This window comes from Sceloporus undulatus, chromosome 3, assembly GCF_019175285.1.
Source record: "Sceloporus undulatus isolate JIND9_A2432 ecotype Alabama chromosome 3, SceUnd_v1.1, whole genome shotgun sequence".
NCBI lineage: Eukaryota > Metazoa > Chordata > Lepidosauria > Squamata > Phrynosomatidae > Sceloporus > Sceloporus undulatus.
In genome coordinates, this window is record NC_056524.1 from 2,808,640 (window position 1) to 2,830,912 (window position 22,273).

General features: G+C 44.0%; 1 protein-coding gene across 1 annotated transcript in view; it reads left to right on the top strand.

Annotated features, from left to right (window-relative positions):
- Window positions 1-401: 401 nt before the first annotated feature.
- The window catches only part of LOC121926566 (disintegrin and metalloproteinase domain-containing protein 21-like), a 46,402-nt gene continuing 24,530 nt past the window's right edge, over window positions 402-22,273 (top strand). The window contains exons 1-12 of the mRNA XM_042459635.1: window positions 402-519; window positions 2,400-2,482; window positions 3,801-3,862; window positions 4,858-4,936; window positions 7,870-7,946; window positions 9,171-9,357; window positions 12,153-12,221; window positions 14,113-14,184; window positions 15,426-15,595; window positions 17,723-17,807; window positions 20,799-20,956; window positions 21,847-22,012. Coding sequence (XP_042315569.1) covers window positions 474-519; window positions 2,400-2,482; window positions 3,801-3,862; window positions 4,858-4,936; window positions 7,870-7,946; window positions 9,171-9,357; window positions 12,153-12,221; window positions 14,113-14,184; window positions 15,426-15,595; window positions 17,723-17,807; window positions 20,799-20,956; window positions 21,847-22,012 — 1,254 coding nt within the window. The 5' untranslated portion in view covers window positions 402-473. The remainder of the gene's footprint in view (window positions 520-2,399; window positions 2,483-3,800; window positions 3,863-4,857; window positions 4,937-7,869; window positions 7,947-9,170; window positions 9,358-12,152; window positions 12,222-14,112; window positions 14,185-15,425; window positions 15,596-17,722; window positions 17,808-20,798; window positions 20,957-21,846; window positions 22,013-22,273) is intronic.

A 22,273-nucleotide genomic window follows, 5' to 3' on the forward strand; every position in this document is an offset into this window, starting at 1 on the left:
CTTGGGTCCCTCCAGGGAGAAAGACGGAATATAAATGAAATAGATAGATAGATAGATAGATAGATAGATAGATGGGAAGCCGGCATTTTGGGGTGTTTGTGGGGCTGTGAGAATGAGGAGGAATGGCAGTTCCCAAACTTTGGTCCTCTGGGTGTTCCAGACTTCAGCTCCCAGAAGCCCCAGCCAGCTTGGAATTCTGGGAGCTGAAATCCAAAACACCTGGAGGACCAAAAAGGGATGTAAAATGGAGGCCGAGTGGACAGATAGAACCACAAAATGGCTGTCGGAATGTTGAGGCGCTCTGTGGGGCGGGACTTGAGGCCAAGGCGGCCACTCATGTCCAGACTTGGGCCTGACTGGCGGGAAGGCCAGTGGAATCAGAGCGGTTGGCAGTTGGCATCAAACAGGCAACAGGGAAGTTGCATGAGTCCTTGGCCCTCCATTTTGTTTCCTTTCAGCGCCGAGAGCAGGGAATGTCGGGCTCTGGAGCACCCCTCGCCCTGCTCCTCCTTGGCCTGGGTGCGTGGAAAGTGGGGTGAATGGCCAAGCCCTCTGCATATGCTCAGGAGCCTCTGGGTCCTTAGCAGTCATTGTCTTTCCTGGCAGAGAGGCAGTGGACCCTGTTTTGGGTTCTAGTCCTAACTTGAAAGCGACTGTGTGAAGCTGAAGGCTTTGATGGCTGGCATCCATATTTTTGTGGGTTTTTCGGGCTATATGGCCATGTTCTAGAAGAGTTTATTCCTGATGTTTCGCCAGCATCTGTGGCTGGCATCTTCAAAGAATGCTGGCATGGAAGAGGGTGGGGTATATATACTGTTGGTTGAGAAGAAGCAATATTAGATGTTAATGTGTGTATTGTTCTGTTGTTGAATGGCAAGGCCTCCAGGTGTCCATTTACTTAATGACTCATTGTCTGCTGGGAAAACTCCTGACTCTGGGTGGTTTTCCTTTGCATTTTGCTGGGTCTTGACTTTGGTGTTCTTCAGGACTAGGAGCCAAACTGTGTTCACTTTCAGGATTTCTTCTTCCCTGTTGAAGTTATCCAGGTGTTTGTGGATTTCAATGGCTTCTCTGTACATTCTGACCTGATAGTTGTTGGCATCGTCCAGAATTTCAGTGTTTTCAAATAGCATTTTGTGCCCAGGATGGTTTATAATGTGTTCGGCTACTGCTGATTTTTCTGACAGCAGTGTCTCTCATGCTCCTTGATTCGTCTTTGGACGTTGCTTTTGGTGGCTCCTATGTAGACTTGTCCACAGCTGCACCGTATGCGGTCAACTCCTGCGGCCGCGAGAGGATCGCTCCCATCCTGAGCTGATTTCAGCATTTGCTGGATTTTCTTGGTCGGTTTGTAAACCATTTGCAGGTTGTGCTTCCTCCTCACCACTTTGCCTATTCTGTCTGGGACCCCTTTGATGTATGGTAAAAATACCTTCCTTTCGGGTGGCTGTTTGTCTTCACTTCTCTGGGCTTTTCTGGGTCTGGCAGCCCTTCTGATGTCTGAGCCGGAATAACCATTGGCCTGTAGAGTCCAGTCTCGCTGCTTCAATTCATCTATTTTTACCATCTCCACACGTTCCTAAGGCTATGAAGGAGAGGTCTAGCTCTTCAAAATCATAGAATTATAAAGTTATAGGACTTTATCACAAGGGGGGAAATTGGGGGTTTAAAGAGTCAATATCCCAGGAAAATCCCGTGAATGATTTGTTGCTGGTTATTCCATTGTTAATTCCCAGAATAAGTGCTCTTTAATTGTGGCGTCATGTGAAAATCTTCACCACAATCAATGGCATGATTCTCCTGGGATATTGACTTTTTAAACCCCTGATTTTCCCCGTGTGATAAAGTCCATAGAGCTGGAAGGGAAAGGCAGCATGGCGTAGTGGTTTGAGCATAGGACTACGAGTGGGTCTACACGCTAGAAACAATGCATTTTGACACCACTTTAAGTGCTGTAGTTTAATCCCATGGAATCCTGGGATCTGTAGTTTTGTTAAGGTCTTGAGCCTTCTTTGTCCAAGAATGCTGGTGCCTCACAAAACAACAAACCCCACAATTCTGGAGGATGGCACCATGGCAGTTAAAGTGGTGTCAAACTGCATTAAACCGATAGTGTAGATGCACCCTTCAGTTTGGGTGGCATGTTTTTCCAGACAAAAGCCTCCTTATACTTCCTTAGAAAGCACCAAGCAGCTATTTTGACGTCTTCTCTGCAAAAATAAGGGCTTAAGAAAAACAGGCAAAAATAGTGGTGGGAAAACAAGTCATTTAGGAGCGGAGGACACTCTGCTGGGCATTTCCAAAGCACCATGCGCCGGGCCGTTCTGACTCAAACACAACATATTTATTGCAAAAAGCTTTTACTTTTTTGCTTTTTTAAAAAAGAATCCCTTTTTCAGGCTTTGTGGGAGCATCGAAATACCTTTACTTTGAAGTCATCGTGCCAAAGGAACTCGGACCACAAACTGGCTTCCACTCCAAGGTAATATGGATTACCTACTTGGTGACTGATCAATATTCTTTCCAATCAACTGCCATGAAGCTTAAAAGAAAAATCGGAAGGAAAGTATAGCCTGTGCCAGTCTTCTCCAGGCTAATGCAGTCTCTCCTAGGACCTTATCACACTAGCGAAATCCCACTGACAAACGGGATAATTTAAAGTAGATTTAAATTAGAAAAAAACCCACAAATGCAAGAAGTTTATCACACAATCATTAAATAAATTGAAAATGAAGCGAACGAAAATGGCAGCTTTTTACTTTCAGGAAGTTCCAGAAGTAAAAAGCTGCCACTTTTGTCCCTTTTGCCTCTGCTTTATCTTCACCTTTTTTCTGGTCTGGCGAAACATCGTGCGATAAACCTCTCGCATTTGCAGGGTTTTCCCCTCATTTATTTCTAATTTAAATCCTGTTTCTCGCTAGTATGATAAAGTGCTTAGTGTAGTTAGACTACAAATCCCATCAACGCCAGTCCTTTAGCCTTGATATTGATGGTAAGTGTAGTCTAAACAACTAGGGGCTGAAGTTGTAGAAAGACAATCCCAAGGCAAGATGGAAACTTTGATGGAGAGGGACGACACAGAGTCCAGAGGAAGGCAACCAAAATGGTGAAAGGTCTGGAAGCCATAAAGCAATATGAGGAGAGACTTAGGGAGATGGGTAGGTTTAGCCTGGGGAAAAGAAAGTTAATAGCCCTGTTTAAATATTTGAAGGGAGATCATAGTGAAGATGAAGCAAGGTTGTTTTCTGCTGCTCCAGAGATTGGGACATGGAGCAATAGATTCAAACTACAGGAAAAGAGATTCCACCTCAACATTTGGAAGAACTTCCTAGCAAAAGGTGGAAGATGCTGCTGCCTTGGAGGATCATAGAATCATGGAATCCTAGAGCTGGAGGAGAGCCCAAAGGCCATCAAATCCAACCTGAATACACAAAGTGCCCCCGACAGATGGCCATCCAGCCTCTGTTTAAAGACCTCCAAAGCAGGAGACTCCGCCACTTTCCAAGGGAGTGTCTTCCACTGGCAAACAGGTATTACTCTTAGGAAGCCCTTCCTAATGTTTAGGTGGGATCTCTTTCCCTGTAGCTTCCATCCTTTGTTCCGCGTCCTATTAGAAAGAAGGGTGGTGCAGTCTCCTTCTTTGGAGGTTTTTAAACAGAGGCTGGATGGCCATCTGTTGAGAATGCTTGGATTGCCTCTTCCTGCATGACAAAATGGGGCTCCTTCCTTTTTTATGTGAAGTCATAAGATGAACTGGTCCAGGTTTTAAGTAACAAGATCTTTCCTTTGGATCCTTTTAGAAAGAACTGTCTTATAAAGTAAGAATTGAAGGAGTTAACAGGATAGTTCACCTACGTCAAAAGTAAGTGGCTTCATGTCTTTGAGTTGTCTATGGGCCATGGAAGGAATTTGATGAATTCCATCTGGGGAGGAAAAAATGTGACACAGGATGCAAAATTCCCCTGACGCAAAGCCTGCCACCGTTCCCTTGAAGCTCCTTGATGAGGTGAAGATCTTCAGGTGATTTTTGCACCAAGACCACATCGAAAGATGCCAAGAAGTGGTCCAAACATACAAAAATCCCCTCTCATGCCCCCAAATCTGGTGCCCCCTCAAAAACACCTCTTTTTTGTAGCAGTTCTCGCCATTAGTCGGTGGGCGGCTTGAGGGCACACACACAAAACCTTGAAGGCACCAGATGCCTTCTGATCTTGGAAGCTAAGCAGGTTCACCCCTGGTTAGGACTTGGAAAGGAATCACCAAGGAATATCAGGTGCTGAAGGCTCCGTTTCAGAGGAAGGAACTGGTAAAACCCCTTCTGAGAATTTCTTCCCTAAGAAAACCCTATGAGATTCATGGGGAAATAAGTCAACAGACAATGACTGGAAGAGGCCCCCAAACCCCAAAGACTGTCTGATCTTGGAGGCTAAGCAGGGTCAGCAATGTTCATTACTTGGATAGGAGACTGCCAACGAATCCCAGGTGCTGTAGGCTGTGTTGCAGAGGAAGGAACTGGCAAAACCAGCTCTGGTCATTCCTTGCCTAAGAAAACCCTGGGAAATTCATGGGGTTGCCATAAGTCAACAAGCAACCTGAAAGACACACACACTAAACAGGGTTAACAATAGCACCGAGGCCATTAGCTCTATTGGTTTGTGGCTTTTGGCTTTCTAGCATGTAAAAACCAGCAGTGGACAGAGGTCTTTGGCAGGTGGCAGAGAAATATCAGCATAAGACATTTCCATTCACATTATCTTCCGCAGCGGAGCTTTGCTATAATCAGATCCTCATTCAGTAGAAGAGCACTTTGCTGGTGAATGAACCCTGCTTTTCTAATAGCACCTTTTCTACACGCAGGTCTTTTATATTTCGGAATATGCCTGTTTACTCTTTTGATCTGAAAGGAAACCGGCGGGAAGATCATCCCTATATAAAGGTACATTTTCTTCATAGCCTCAGGAACATTAAAATGTCATAAAAACTGACGGCTTTCAAGGCTGTGCTTGAATTATTTAAAAAATTCAAATGTAGTCAATTATTCAACTTGGCCCAATATATATGGTTAGGGCTGCTTTTTAACCCCTTTGCTTTAATGGTGAGCAGATTTTTGTAATACAGCAGTAAGAAGATCCTTTTCTTTTCTTTTCTTTTCTTTTCTAGCAGATATTATTCTGGTGAAAAATAGGTGCTGGGTAAACCTTTCCTAACTAGGAATGGAAAAAATACAGTCAGCCCTCCACTTTTTTTAAATCTAAGGATTAAAGCATCCACGGTTTGCCATTTTATACGTATGTGGGACACCATTTAACTATGCCATTGTATTTAATGGGACTTGAGCATCCACAAATTTTGGTATCTATGGAGGATCCTGGAGCCAAACCTCAGCAGATACCAAGGGCCCATTGAACTAGGAATTATTCATTCCCAGAAGGGAAAATGGGTTTGTTCACTCCAAGGAGAACAGATGGAAAGCCCTGTTAGGAAAAGAATACACCAGTCAGAATTTTGTACAATGTTCCTGCTATTTGACACGTGGAAGGGTTTTGTTTGTTTGTTTGGGGAGTTGGCACCACAAAAATCAAACAAACCTTCTTCTTTTTTGCACAGAAAAACCAATGTGCAGAAAACATTGGTTGAGATCCTGTATCAAAAAGCATACATGGGTCACATAGCTGCTTTTTCATAGCTACATCTCCTGATACAAAGAGATCTTGTAGCAACTTTGAGACTAACTGTGTGAAAGAACAAAAATCCATCCGTGATACTTTTATTGGCCAACTGAAATTGGCCAATAAGGGTATCACTAGTGTTTTCTTCTTTGGATTTCTTAAATAGCCAACACAGCTACTCCGGCATGTTTTCTGTGTGAAAGAACATGTAGCATAAGTTTTTATAGATTTCCTCAGACGCATGGCGTGAACTAGGCCTATTATAACACTGGTTAACACTCCACCTCAGAAGGATGCTCTTAGCCGGTTTGTTACATCTCCTTTCTGGTTCCCAGCCTTCATGGACCATGTCCCAAAACTCTCTCCGCCATTCATATGGTCACCCAACCACCCTGGCCTTAGGCAACATCTTTCCTCCTGCCTTTGTCCCTCAAGGACCATATTTAAAACTCACCATGTTGCCTCATCACCAGACCCACAAGTTTTGCATTTCCATAGCTATTCATAGCTTTGGTTATAAAGGTCCTCCCTGGGCAGCAGTCCACTCCATGCAACTCAAGAAGTAGACCAAGTCTACTAAACTTTATGCTTCAACGTCTTCTGCACAGTCAGTCTCAAAGGTGCTACAAGATCCTTTTTCATACATCTCCTGATGTTAGCCACCCCTAAAAAAACTCACCTTGTAAGCATGGCAGCCCCCTCCCAATATAGCTATTGCCATGTTGTTAGAGAGCAAGGTATGAGCAGAGATGACTCCAGCTATTTTCTAGTCGCTGGACATGCTGAGACAGGGCTCCTTAAAAGATCCCTGCAGATCACACTCTTACAACATGTTCAGCTACAAGAAAATAGTCGAATGCATCTGCCCCACACATCCCCTCACTCTCTGACAACACGAAATGTGCTGGGGAGTGGGCTGTGCAACTTACAAGGTGAAATTGGGTGTGGATGTTGCTTGTTGCATGGTCAGAACATAATCCTGACTTACCTGATGTCCATGGAAGCAAACTGTGATGATGAAAATGCTATTTGTTCAAAAAGGTTCTCCTGACCCTAAAATGTTGGTGTTGGAGAGATGTGGTGAAAATTTTCCCCACATCCCTCAGAGGGTGTTTGAGGGCATTTGTGCATAAAGGTATGCCATTTGGGAGCCATGTAGCCCTTCGTACTTTCCCGGGGAGCCTAATTCACCTCCTGCCCTTTGACAGTTGCCCAGCCCTGATTTAATGGATCTGCTAGGATGTGCGATACCTGACTAATACGTGTGAAAGGGATCTAGGAGTCCAAGTAGATTATAAGCTGAATGTAAGTCAACAGTGCAATGCAGCAACTAAAAAGGCCAATGCAATTTTAGGCTGCATCAATGGAAGTATAGTGTCTAGATCAAGGGAAGTAATAGTGCCACTCTATTCTGCTTTGGTCAGGCCTCACCTGGAATACTGTGTCCAGTTCTGGGCACCGCAATTCAAAAAGGATGTGGAGAAACTGGAGTGTGTCTAGGAGGGTGACTAAAATGGTGAAGGGTCTGGAAACCATAAAGCCCTATGAGGAATGACTTAGGGAGCTGGGGATGTTTAGCCTGGAGAAGAGAAGGTTAAGAGGTAATATGACAGCCCTGTTCAAGTATTTGAAGGGATGTCATGTTGAGGAGGGAGCAAGCTTGCTTTCTACTGCTCCAGAGACTAGGACCCGGAGCAATGGATGCAAGCTCCAGGAAAAGAGATTCTGCCTCAACATTAGGACGAACTTCCTGAGAGTAAGGGCTGTTTGACAGTGGAACACACTCCTTCCTTGGAGAGTGATGGAGTCTCCTTCCTTGGAGGTCTTTAAACAGAGGCTGGATGGCCATCTGTCACAGGGGATGCTTTGATTGAGAGTTCCTGCATGGCAGAATGGGATTGGACTGGATAGCCCTCCTGGGGTCTCTTCCAACTCTAGGATTCTATGATTCTGTGCTCCAGTTGAAGACTTCCAACAAGGTTCATGCTATTGTGTTTCCTTTATTCAAAGTTCAAAACCCCAGTACACCACTTCTGCTCCTGAACAACTTGCAAGTTCTAGACTTTGGTTTTTGTGTATCTTTAGCAAACGTTCACCTCTGCATAGCTATTTTGGGTTTTATTGCTTTCTCTGACTCAGTGATATCCTGATCTATTATATTCTGAAGCAGATTTATTTTCTTTTAACTAAAACCTTGCAGGTTGACTGCTATTATAGAGGATATGTGGAAGATGCCTTGGACTCTGACGTGGTCCTCTCTACCTGCACCGGGCTTTGGTAATGGCTGCGGACTAGGAGCAACCACTGAAACCCGTCCTTTCTTCCCTTCTTAATGTCAGGCCTCAGCAACAGGCTTTTGTTTATTATTTTAATATCCTGCTTTCATGCTGGTATTGGACCCAGGACAGCTCAAATCCTATTAAAAGCAATATAGAGTTTAAACATTTGATGATGATGATGATGATGATGATGATGATGATGATGATGATGATGACAGTTAACAACAACAACAAAGTTTTGTGAGACACTTATCAGGGAGTTTTGGGGCCAAAACAAACTACAGATCCCAGAATTCCATAGCATGGAGCCATGGCAAGTAAAGTGGTGCCAACCTGGATTATTTCTACAGTGTAGATGCAGCCCAAGTTATGTTTATTGACTAACTTTTGCTGCTTGTACAGGTTGTGTCTCCCTTATCGGGAATCCCAAAATCCGAAATATTCCAAAAAGCAAAAACATTTTTTTCAGGAGTGGCTGAGATAGGGACGAAACCTTTGCTTTCTGATGTTCCAGTTGTGTACCCAAACTTTGTTTTGTGCACAATATTTATTTTTAAAATTGTATAACATCTACCCTCTGGCTATGTGTATAATGTTTATAGGAAACATACATGAATTTTGTTTTTAGGCTTGGGTCCTATCTCAAAGTTATCTCAGCATGTATAATGTATATTATATTATATTATACACTTATCTCTCCATATTTGCTAGGGTTAGGGGCACAAGACCCCCGTGAATATGGAAAAAACGCACATAACAAAAACACCATGTTTTTATCTGAGAGGACACCTCTCTAGGAATCTCTAGGTCCTCCAGGGCAACTCTGTGGTCAACGTCCGACAGACACTGACCATAGAAATTGCGCTGGAGGAGCTATAAATGCCTAGTGGAGTGTTCTCTCTAGGAATCTCTATGTCTTTCAGTACAACTTTCAATAAAAGTTGACCATAGAGTTGTGCTGGAGGATCTAGAGATTCCTACAGAGAACATATTAATCAAATCCGTGAATAATCAAATCCGCAAATATCAAAGCCACAAATATGGAAGGATGAGTGTATAGGTATTCTCACATAAAAATAAAATAAAATCCAAAATCTAAACCACGTCTGGTCCCTGGCATTTTGGATAAGGGCAACTCAACCTGTCCATATCCTGTTCACCATCATGTATTTCCTTCTTTGTATACCTGCAACTAATTGTCTTCTGCAACGTTTCCCTCCAGGGGATATATACAGATTGAAGGTCTGAAGTACGAAATCCAACCTGTACAGAATTCGCCTGCATTTCATCACCTTATTTATCGGACGGAGCGACAGCAGCAGGAACCCTGTAAGGCAATGCCTGAGGAACAAGATGAGCTGGCGAATAATGAGATTCAGCTGAGAGGAGCAGGGGAGCCCAGGCATGTGGTAGGTTTGGGGGGCACAGTGGGTCCTTCTGGGTCAGAGGTGGGCAAAATGTGGTATTTGGGGTCTCAAAATGAGGCCCCTGAAGCCTTCCTCTGAAGTGCCTTGGATGAAGGAATAGAGGGCCTGCTTATCAAATTTGCAGATGACCCCAAATTAGGAGGAGCAGCTAATACCCCAGAGGACAGCTTCAAAATTCAGGATGACCTTAATAGATTAGAAAGCTAGGTCAAAACTAACAAAATGAACTTCAACACAGGGAAATGTAAGATACTGCACTTAGGTAGAAAACATGAAATGCACAGATATAGGATGGGGGACACCTGGCTTAAGGAGATTATATGTGTGAAAGGGATTTAAGAGTCCTAGTAGACCAAAGATTGAACATGAGTCAACAGTGTGTGATGCAGCAGCTAAAAAGGCCAATGCAGTTCTAGGTTGAATCAATAAAAGTCTAGATCAAGGGAAGTCATAGTCTATTCTGCTCTGGTCAGGCCCCACTTGGAATCCTGTGTCCAGTTCTGAGCACCACAATTCAAAATGGATGCTGAGAAACTGGAGCGTGTCCAAAGGAGGTCCACCAAAATTAGGGTTGCCATAATTTGCTACCACCAAATCAGGACAAACATAGAAAAAATGTAGGACAAAATGTAGGACATTCGAGAAGAATGGAGGACACAACCAACCAGAAGCCAAAAACATTAATTATTTTTTTAAAAAGGCACACAACAGTAGAATTCAAAGATATCAAGATGTCATACCTGTGAGACTGATGCATCTCAGGAAGTGGACTTGTCTAGGAAAGCTCATGCTGCCAACTAGTTGCTGCTGCTTGAGCCTGGAGAAGGCCTTGTCATGGCGGCCTCCTTTTTTGGGGCCCGGCTGGCCGTCCAGGCCCCGAGCGGCTCTGCCGTGGCTGGAGGAGGCCATGGCCAGGGCCCCGAGCGCGACATTGCCTCCATTATAAAAGGAGAGGGAGTATGGAGCCCTGTGTGGCTGCGCCCCCGACCAGGCAGCCACCCGGGAAATTAGTTCAAGTGGGATGGGACCGTGCCAAGCCCTCAAAGCCCGGGATAGTCCCGCTTGTTCCCAGGATATGGCAACCCTAACCAAAATGGTGAAGGGTCTGGAAACCATGCCCTATGAGGACAGACTTAGGGAGCTGGGGATGTTTAGCCTGGAGAAGAAAAGGTTAAGAGGTGATATAAAAGCCCTGTTTAAGTATTTGGAAGGAAGTCATATTGAGGAGGGAGCATGCTTGTTTTTTGCTGCTCCAGAGAACAGGACCCGGAACAATGGATGCAAGCTCCAGGAAAAGAGATTCCGCCTCAAGATTAGGAGGAACTTCCAGACAGTAAGAGCTGTTCGACAGTGGAGCACACTCCTTCCTGAGAGAGTGGTGGAGTCTCCCTCCTTGGAGGTCTTTAAACAGAGGCTGGATGGCCATCTGTCACAGGGGATGCTTTGATTGAGAGTTCCTGCATGGCAGAATGGGATTGGACTGGATGGCCCTGGAGGACTCTTCCAACTCTATGATTCTATGATTCTATTCTATGATGATATCATCCAAAATCCAACAAACAGTGATACCTTTATTGGGACAACCGAATGCAAAATAAAAATGCATGTTGCAAGCTTTCAAAGCCTGTGAAGCTTCGAAAGCTTGCAGCATGTATTTTTTTGCATTCGGTTGGTCCAATAAAGGTGTCACCGTTTGGGGATTTTGGATGTTATTGTACATTGAACGGTCATGTGCTGATATATATAAATGTAATAATAAGTAAGACCAGTGGGATCTTCTTTATTAATAATGATTGGGAGGATTTTAAATAATTTAATACTGTTTAATGAAGAAATCATTGTTCAGCTAGTTTTAAATCTGTTTTACATATATGTAGCTAATATTTAAGCATCCTTTCAAACTGAATATTTATTTATTTATGGTATTTCTACCCCGCCCTTCAGCCCTAAAGGCTCTCTCTCAATAGTAATAGCAATAGCATCTACATTTCTTTACTGCTTATCAGTGAACTCAGCATTCCCTAAGTGGTTTACAATCTGTAAACCAATTGCCCCCAACAAGCTGGATACTCATTTTACCAATCTACAAAAGGATGGAAGGCTGAGTCGACCTTGGAGCCTTGTTTGGGATCGAACTCACAGCCTTGTGGCTGCAGGACCACCATTTAACCTCTGCACAAAACAACAAGAGGAGAAGTACAGCTTTCAAGCCTTTGGCCAATTGGAAAAAGGATGGGGAAGATATAACCAATATTCAGTCAACCAGATGTACTTGACCATTGCTTTCCTCTGAGGCTGAGAGAGTGTGACTTGCCCAGGGTCACCCACTGGGTTTCCATGGCTGAGCCAGGATTCAAACCCTGGTCTCCAGAGTCACAGCCTGATCTTCAAACCTCTGTGCCATCCTGGGTTTTGTGGGCAACCTGCGGACCTCTGAAAGTCATTGGGGTTTTTAAAGTATTTGTTAACATTTTGATAGTTATAATTGTATTTTACTCATTTAATGTGTAACTTGTTTTAATATTGGAATAATTTAATTCTTCAGTGTACTATCTGTGTATGCTTTTAATTGCCCTGTTTTTTAATGTGAGCTGCCCTGAATCCCAGTTTTGGGGAAAGGGCAGGATATAATATAATAGTAATAACAATAATAATAATACCTGCTACATCTCCCGGCCACTTGGCTTTCTTGGCTGGCGGTAGAATGTCTCCCGTTCTCCATTACTTTGCCCCTTTCCTTCCCATCTGTGCCCTAAGCTGTCTACTTTTCGTTTCAGACAGAGTTCCCTGGAGCTCGTTCAGTGTCCAGATATCTAGCGTATTTTGCTGTTTCTGGCCATTCATTGGTAAGTTATGACAGCCTGCGCTGTTTGTTGTAATCGCTACCTATTCATAGATGTCTGGCTATTTTATGGTTTGTTCTTCCTTACTAAAGTCTACCTGCTGTTGTAAGCTTAAGAGAGGAAAGGTGACTTCCAGCTCAGAGCGCAAGCAATTCAGTTCAATCTAAAGTGATTCCTCCTAAACATTAGGAAGAACAGCCGGATGTTAAGAGCTATCCAACAGTGAAAGGTAATGCCTCGGAGGATGGTGGAGTCTCCTTCTTTGGACCTTTTTAAACAGAGGCTGGATGGCCATTTGACACAGGGAGGGCTTGGATGGAGTGTTCCTGCATGGCAGAAAGGGATGGATTCCAGCTCTATGGTTCTATGATTCTAATGGTCCTCAATGAATGAGAGCTTCCATAAGTCAATATACTGTAGGGTCTCCACATTTGATGGGGTTAGGGATGCAGGACCCCCACAAAAATGGAAAAACCACAAATAAAAACCCACTTTTTTTAACCTGAGAGAACACCTCTTTAGGAATCTCTGGGTCCTCCAGTGCAACTCTATGATGAACATCTGCTGGAAGGTTACCATAGAATTGTGCTGGAAGACCTACGAATGCAAGAGAAGAGTTCTCTCTAGGACTGTCTAGATCAGAGGTTCTCAACTTTTGATCCTCCGGCTGTTTTGGACTTCAGCACCCAGAAGTCTTTGCCAGCAGCACCAATGATGAGGGAATCTGGGAACTGAAGTCAAAAACATCTGGAGGACCAAAGGTTGAGAGCCACTGCTCTAGATCCTCCTGTCAATTTCTGGTGAAAGTTGGCCAGAGGATCGCACTGGAAGACCTAGCCATTCCTAGAGAGAACATAGTCATTAAATCCACACAAATCAAATCCGCAAAAGTCAAAGCCCCAAATGCTGAGGGATGATTATATTTATGTGGTGCAAATCTTGTTACTTTTCTTGATAATCCCATTTACGGAGCCACAGCTTCTCTCTGGAACGTTTGCAGTACAATTGGTTTTGACAGTTCGGAAGATCACCAGTCTCTTCAGTTCAGATTCCCTCTCTGCTGCCTTTCTTTTTCCAGCCTCCAGCAGAAAAGAAACCCCTCAAATCGTGGTCCTTCTCATAGATGCAATCCAAACCATGCAAAACCAAACTTGGCCAAAGTCTGCATGCTTTTAACCTATGCTAAGACCTATGTTCCAGGGCTGGAAAGAGAAAACCTATACTTTTGGATAGTTTGAAAGTCAGAATATCTTAATGCTTTGGCTATGCCGGAAAATGTATTTTACATCAGTCAACCTACAGGAAATGTATTTTTGAAAATATAGTCATCTTATGTTAATGTATATTCCTAGCCTATGTTCCTAGCCAGCTGAAATCGGGTTCATTAGTCCCAGCCAAAGTAGAGCTGTTCAGTCAATTGTTGAAGGGTGACACAACATGTGAGTAAATCCAGTTGATCCAATGGTTCCAGCCTAGTTGGGATTAACAAAAGGATTAAATCCCATATTTTAGTGGAAAGGTTTTCATGTTGTTGTTGTTTCTCCTCCTTCTCTTCCTCCTCCTTCCTTCCTTTGTAATTATACACTCGTCCTTCCCCATTTGCGGCTTTGACTTTTGCAGATTTAATTATTCACAGATTCTATCAATATATTCTCTTTAGGAATATCTAGGTCCCCCAGTGCAACTCTGTGGTTCGCTTTAACCAAAGGTCACACTGAAGGACCCAGAGATTCCTAGAGAGAACACTCTGCTAGGCATTTGTGGTTCCTCCAGAGCAATTCTGTGGCCAGTGCCTGGCAGATGTGGACCAGAGAGTTGCACTGGAGGACCTAGCAAGCAATTGCATGAGCTAATATTCTAAGGTCTGCTCCTTCTCTCTCTTTCTCTTGTTCAGTTTCAGCGAGAAGAGCAAAATGCAACCCGAGTGATCCTGGTGATCCTTCAGGTCTTTTCCATCCTTCATAACGTACGTATGCCGATGGCAGCTATTCTGGCTCACAGCCTAGGTTGGAGACTGCCATCCTAGGGTAAAGGACACATTGCATGAAAACAGACGTCAAAAAGTCAGGTCCTTGGGGATGATTTGTTTGTCCTTAAAGGAGCTGAACCTGCAATTCAAGGGGGAAAGACATCTTTGTTAGCTGCCTTCGATCTGACCTCAACTCCTGGTGACCCTGTGAAGGAGACGTCTCCAAGCCCCTCTCGCCTTTCCTTCTCTGCTCAGGTCCTGCAGGCTCAGACCATGGTCTCCCTGATCCAGTCTCTCCATCTGGCCTGGGATCTCCCTCTCTTTCTACTTCCCTCCACCTTTCCTAGGATTATTGTTTTCTCCAATGAGTCCTGCCTTCTCATGATGTGGCCAAAGTAGGACAGCCTCAGCTTGATCAACTTGGTTTCCAGGGAGAGTTCAGGATTGTTCTGTTCTACAACTCCTTGGTTTATCTTTTTGGCCATCTTCAACATCCTCAGCCCTTTTCTCCAGACCCACATCTCCAGTGAATTGATTTTCTTCTTATCTGCTTTCTTCACTGTCCAGCTCTTGTATCTGTACATAGTGATGGGGAATACAGTGACTTGGACGATGCTAACTTTGGTGTTAACCTGTATACCTTTTACACTTTAGGGTTTTGTCTAGTTCTATCAGAACTGCCCTTCCCATCCCTCAGTCCATACTTGCATAAAAATGTATGAGATCTCCAACTAAGTTTCAAGATCAAGTTTGATCAAAACCCGTTCATAAACATGCATTCTGCAGCAAAACAAAAATGCAAAACGTTTCTTTGCTTCCAAACTGCAGAATGAAAGCAGTTTGTCACGGCTTTAACTGCCACTTTAACTGCTATGGAATTCTGGGAACTGTAGTTTTGTGGAACATTTAGCCTTCTCTGTCAGAATGCTCTGGTGCCACAATAAACTCCAATTTCCAGGATCCCATAACATTGAGCCATGGCAGTTAACGTGGCATCAACCTGAATTCTTTCTGCAGTGCAAATGCAACCTCCCTGTCTCTCTTCTTTATGGGTTTTTTTTGGTAATCATACTATAAAATTCAATAATATTTCTAAAGACAGTAAGAACAATACAGTTTGGCTCCCCATTTGAAAACGCAAACTTTACAGAAGAGCAGACAAACACTTTAAACTATGGTATAGGTTACAAATTCAGTTACATTACATCAGCAGATGATTTCTTGTTCTCTATTTTCAGATATATGAAGACATCGGTCTTAACATTGTTTTGACAGGAATAGAGTTATGGACAGAGCGAGATTATCTGATAATTAGTGATAAACCCAGTGAAACTCTGGATATGTTTTACAACTATGTTTATGCTCAGCTTTGGCATCAAGCTGGTTTTGACCATGCCGCTTTATTCACGTGAGTCTCTCCTGTTTTCGTATTGGCTTCTCTGTTCTCCCTGCTGTTGCTAGTAGGAATATTGGGCCTTTTCCTCAAAGAAAGACCAGCTCTGCAATTGGAGTGTGAGGAATGCTGGGAAAGATGTATTTCCTTGATGAGAGAGGGAGTCTCATCATCAAAATTCACCCATCAAGAAAATGGTCAACCTGCCCTGTAAGGATTTGTTGCATTTCAGCACATCTTTGAGCAAAATTGGTTTTGCACAAAAACTGCCAAGGTCCTTCCTGGGCACCAGTTCACTCCATGCACCTTGAGAAGTAGACAAAAGTTTTCGCTGCCCCAGCAGAAATAATCCGGTCTAAGACCGCTTTAAGTGCCCTGGCCCAATGCTAGGGAATTCTGGGGACTGTAGTTTCGTGAGACATTTGGCCTTCTCATTCAGAGAGCTCTGTTGCTACAATACACTACAATTCGCAGCATTCCCTAGCACTGAGCCAGGGCAGTTAAAGAGGTCTCAAACTGAATGATTTCTGCAGTGTGTTTTGGACCTGTACCTTACCTATCTACCAGGAGACAGCAGCTGCCAGTTTCCATGTCAGCGGAGTGGTGTATTTACTCTGGTTTTCAGTCTAAATTTAAAGGAGCTATCCAAGGTTTTGAAATCATTCTGGAAACAAGGTTTAGTGCAGTGGTTCTCAACCTTCCTAATGCTGTGACCCTTTAATACATTTCCTCTTGTTGTGGTGACCCCCCAAACTATTTTCATCTCGGTTCCTAAGACCATTGGAAATATGTGTTTTCTGATGGTCTTAGGCGACCCCTGTGAAAGGGTCGCTTGCCCCCAAAGGGGTTGCGACCCACAGGTTGAGAACCGCTGGTTTAGTGGGTTGTACAACCCACTTTTTTAGTGCCACCTGGCCAGCTAAGAGTCGTGAGAAATGCTGATAAATGTTGTGCCGCAATCAAGATATGGAGAGTCAGCATGGTATTGTGCTTTGAGTGGCTATAATTCTGGAGACCAGGATTCAAATCCCCGCTGGGCCATGGAAACCCATTTCTGAAGAAATCATGCTAGGAACATCCTGTAATATGGTCACCTTAGCATTGCCAGAAGTTGGAAACTACTTGAAGGCACACAAAAACTGATAGGTTTCTGAATCCATTATGGCTTTGGATGTGCATATACAGTATGCCCCCATATATGTTTGTGCCTATATTCTTTCCACATTTAAATCAGATGTAGACAATTGCAGTGGAGTTGATGGCCATGTCCACCCCGTCCACCTGACCATACACACCTGACCACCCTCTCAAAATCCCTCTTCTTTCAGCTGTGTATCAGCAAAGGTTGGAAATGACTTGAAGGTGCACAACAGCAGATCAAGGTATGGCACAGGCCTGCTGGGAAGCATACTCCAAACCACAAACATTTTATTGGGGTGATCCATAGTGCTGAACCTGTTTTGAGGACAGGGTCCAGGACTTTACAAAGTCCCTGCATAAGCTGGGTACAATAACATCCAAAATCCACAAAACAGTGATAACCTTTATTGGGCCGACCAAATAAAAAGAAGCCAGTGGAGCTTTGAAAGCTTATGACATGTACAGTCGTCCCTCCTTTCTCACGGACATGAGGTCCACTGTCTTGAATATTCGCGGAGGGGTGACCTCCATTATTTTCAATGGAGCACTCCCCTGTGGCGCACACCCCACATGCACTCGCAGGCACACAAACCATTCAAGCCTATGGGGCTTGAATATAGGCAAGTCTCCGTTTTTGTGAGTGGGGGGGTCTAGAACAGATCCCCCATGAAAACAGAAGGCTGGCTGTATTTTATGCATTTTGTTTAGCCTAGTAAAGGTGTCACTGTTGGATGTTATCGTACTTGGCTATGTAGCCAACACAGCTATCCTTGGGTATGTTTCCTGCACAAGTTGGAGTAACTCTTGTAAAACTTAAAATCATAGAATTGGCAGAGACCACAAGGGCCAGCCATCCAACCCCCTGCCATGCAGGAACTCTCAATCAAAGCATCGATTCACTGCTCCAACACAATGGAGACAACCAGCCCCTACTGCTGCCCACAACAGGTCTATCTGAAGGATGGAATTCTGCTATTTACACCCACATTTTCTGTATTGTAGGATTAAGAATGAGCTCAAGCCCTCTGGAAAGCAGTGGCAGGCACATTCTTGCCTTCCTACCAATGTCTCTGTTTCTGTTGTCAAGGTAAGCGGTCTGCAGTCTATCAGTGTCCTCTCTTTTTTGAACAGATTAGCATTAAGCGGCCTTGAGTCTCCTTTGTTAGGACTAAGGCTGACAATGAAGGTGAAGATGATGAGGTTGATGATGAAAAAGAAGATACCAGGAATTTTTTAAAAAGTGTTAAGCAAAAACTCAAAACAGAAATCAATCCAAGTTGAAGTCCCATCTAAATATGGCAACATTTCTATAAATGGAAGACAAGATAGGCCGCCTTCCTAAGGGTAGGAGCAATGTTGTGGATAATGGTGATATGACCCAAACGGCCGTGCCATTAGTCCACACTGCCAGTCGTTGTAGGATGTAGAGCAAAGTCTGTCATGCTGAGGTTGAGGCGTGAATGTGATTTTCAGTATGTCTGCCAGACCTTGAGATACTTAGCTGTTCATTTCCACTGGTCCTTGCTTTATTTCCAAGGCCAGTTGGAGGTGCTGGCTATCACTGGCAAAGCCTTAGATATTTTCATCCCTCTCGCTCTCACATGATCCTGCATGCTGTTGAGATTTATGGAGACTTTGTTAGATCCAGTTAGATCTGGAGAACTGCATCGTAATAATAATAATAATAATAATAATAATAATAATAATAATAATAATAGGATTTATTTATATGCTGCCCAATCACTGGGAATCCGGGCGGCTTACAACAGAGGGGATAACAGACAGTTCCCTGCTCTCAGGCTTACAATCTAAAAGACACGACACAAAAGGAGAAGGGAATGGTTTGGGGGGAGGGGATCAGGTCCAGCATTCTTCTCTCCCTCTGAGGCCTGGACCAAGGCAGATGGACTGGAGGGGGGGGCCTCTTCTTCTTAATCGAGGCCGGGCCCAATGCCGTTGGGCCTGTCCTTTCACTCTTTCCCAGGCCAGAAGATGACAGTTGGAAGGAGGGAGGGGAGGGCTCTTCCTCTTCAGGCCCGATGACGTTGGGCCTGTCCTTTCACTCTCTCCCAGCCATGATGTGTGTGTGTGGACTGTGTGACAAGGCCAGGACCTCTGGTGATAAAAGTTCTTGACGTGGCCAGACACTTACTTATGTATTGCACATTGCACCTGAGATTCTGTATGATGTGATATCTAATGCCATGTACTGAAAGGTTGCACCAGCCTATATATATATATATATGGCTGCACATAATGTAAACAAGCATGGGTCATTGAAAACAGTGGGTTATAGTTGTGGAGTTGTGGAGTAGTGGAGAGTCAATGCAGTTGGTGTTTGTGTCAGCGAGAGTTCTAGTTTTGCTCTGTGTTGCTGTGAGCTGCTAAGGAGGAGGTCAGAGTGTTTGCTTCCATCCTGGAACTTGGTTCTGCATCTCCTTGCAAATAAATCCTTCGCCTGGAACTGTCTGGTTTTGCTTCCTGATTTCTAAGTTAATAACGTTTATCTATGACATCCTTTCCATCAAAGATATATAATCCAAAATGGATGATAAAAGAGCTACTTGCTCCAAACAGGAAAGACTTCTCCCCAGGAATCTGGAATCTACTGCAGTTTCTAAATATTTGTACAAGGCTGTCTCCCAGGCAGATCAAACCGGAGATCACCAAGGCATGTTCTAGGCAGGGCAAGATAGAGCTTCTGGAGTGAGCTGGACCTCTGCCACAAGGCAGATGGGATTTGGAGTCTTTCTTGGCATTGTGGCCAAATGTTAATAGCTGTCCAGTGGTGTGAAAAATTTGCTTGCATATTAGGGACCTTACTGGACACTTTTTGCATTTGCTTTACAGTTTGAGGCTGGGGAAAGATGTGGAGATGGGGAGTGGATTTTTCTCTGTTGCTAACCTGTTTGCACAGGTCTCCTTGCTATTGGGGTGAGATGTCTTACACACCTAAACACTTTGTCTTCCTTTGTTTGCTTCTACTCTACATATCCCTCATCTTCCAAAACAGGTTCTGAAGTCATTTTACTCCCTGTCATCTTAACTTCTGAGAAACATAATGAAATTTACAGTTCATAAGCATTTTCTTTACACACCATCATCTACTGAACTTTAACTCATGAGCAGATTTCCCATCCATTTCACACGGTCGCTGGACCATTTGGGGAGGCAAGGTGGAACCAGGGGGAAGTGCATCAGCCAAAGGCTCATGAGGAACTGCGGAAACTGCTGCAACCAGCAACAAAATTCTGCCAGAATTTACCTTCCTGGCAGATAGGAACCAGGATAAAATACTGACCACCAAGTCCACACTAACATCCTGTTCAGCTGATCAAGAAGGATGTCCTAGTAGATAATGGCAATAAAACATGCTCAGAGGTCCAGCAATACTAACATGTGCAGTATAGCTGAGCTCTCACACTGAGAAGAAAGAATGCAACTTTTAACTTATGGGAGTGATGTGGCAATTGCACAAAGCCATTTTGTTAGTGAACTGCAATGCTCTGCAATCAAATGTGGAAACCACTGTCTGTGGTTTTTGTGTGCTCAGTTCATATCTGCATGTACAATGTGCAATGCAGGCCAGAGTCTGCATTGACCTGGCAAAACATAAGTGTGCAGTGCGTCGTGTGTGAGCAACTCTTAATTTTCTAAATGTGAACCGAACTGAGACATTCCCCATCAGACAAAAATGTTCACCTGCTTCTGTAGGGAAGCTTATGCATGCTTAAGACACCAACAGGTTTCTAGGCAATGGTTCCCCCCTGCCCCCTGTATGATTTCTTTAATTTCTTGTCCATGACAATCTCTTGTTGAACTATAATAATCTTGCTGTTTAATTCATTAAATTCATAACCATGTAATAGTGAGTTGAGCTGTCAGCACAAAACATTTCCCCAATGTCTAGTTGCTGTTGCTGTTGTTTTGTCACAAATAATAATTGGATTTCTCTCCCCAAACAAACACACACATGGCTCAGCAATCACAGTTACGCTGTTGTATTCTGAAAGTGCTTTTTGCTTCCTCTGAGTTTATTCCTCCTTTCTTTATCTTTCTCTTTGATCGCTGTGAGCAGATTTCCTCCTCACTGATGCAAAGTGGTGCATGGGCAGCACATCAACTGGGCCATGCCATTGGATTTGTCCATGATGATCTCCCGAGGCCTGAAGCCAGAATGTGTGATTGCAACTGCAACTCCAAGCCTGGCCACTGCGTCATGCATTCAGCTGTTGCGTGAGTCCCATGCTTGTGTCTGTTTTAATGATGATCATTCCCCAGGGCACCTACTTATGACAAATATAGAAGAGAGGCCTGTGAGATCAAGGAACATATGGCAACTCATGAACTCAGGCTAAGATCCTGCCCTGCCCTGGCACAACATCAAGCACAGGATGCCAAAGTGCAACCTGTGGACCACAAGCAAAACCCTGGACCAGACTTTTGCAACCCCTGAGAACCCCCAAAGCCCCCCTTTTTAAAAAAGTGGTGTGTTTTTCCCAAAAATATGCAGCTCCACACAGAAACCTCTTCAGAATGACCCACTACTTCTGTTTTCATAGAATCATAGAATCATAGAGTTGGAAGAGACCAGAAGGGCCATCCAGTCCAACCCCATTCTGCCATGCAGGAACTCTCAATCAAAGCATCCCCGACAGATGGCCATCCAGCCTCTGCTTAAAGACCTCCAAAGAAGGAGACTCCACTACACTCCGAGGAAGGAGTCTGTTCCACTGTCGAACAGCCCTTACTCTCAGGAAGTTCCTCCTAATGTTTTGGTGGTATCTCTTTTCCTGTAGCTTGCATCCATTGCTCCATTGTGTCCTGTTCTCTGGAGCAGCAGAAAACAAGCTTGCTCCCTCCTCAGTATGACATCCCTTCAAAGTATTTGAAGTCAGAAAGTATTTGAACACACACAACAGCAAACCAAACCCCCAGAACAAATGGGTTGCCTTCCACAAGTGATTATCCCCCCCCCCCCCTCAGGAAGTAGCACAGGTTTGCTTTCAAGGTACTGCTGCATACTTCCTACAGTATTGTGCTAAAAAACACTTAGAAGCAACTAGACACTTATATGAAAGGATAAATGTTCTGCTTAACAGCCGGTTGCATTTATTTTCTTTCAGGGAGTGTCACAGACTGAGCAACTGCAGCAAAAACAGGTTTCGTACCTTATTAGCCCGGTATGGGGGGAGATGTTTCCTGAACCTGCCAAAAGATCAGAAGTCTAGAAAGATATGTGGAAACGGCGTGGTGGAAGCCAATGAGGAGTGTGACTGCGGTACGGATAAGGTTAGAGCTTGTGCATTGACGCAACCCGTCTTACTACAGGAGTATTAATAGTAGGATGTGCTTACTCTTTGCTGCCATATGAACTAGTGGCGTCATTAGAGGGATGCACGGGTTACGGACCTCCCCAGGTGACACCTTGAAAAGGGGGGTGATGACACCACTGGTCCTCAAAAACCTACCTTTTGGCAGAAACAGGCTGTGGCATTCATCCACTTCCCTTTAAAACGCTTTAAGAGATGGGGTGAATGGGGTGAGGCTCAT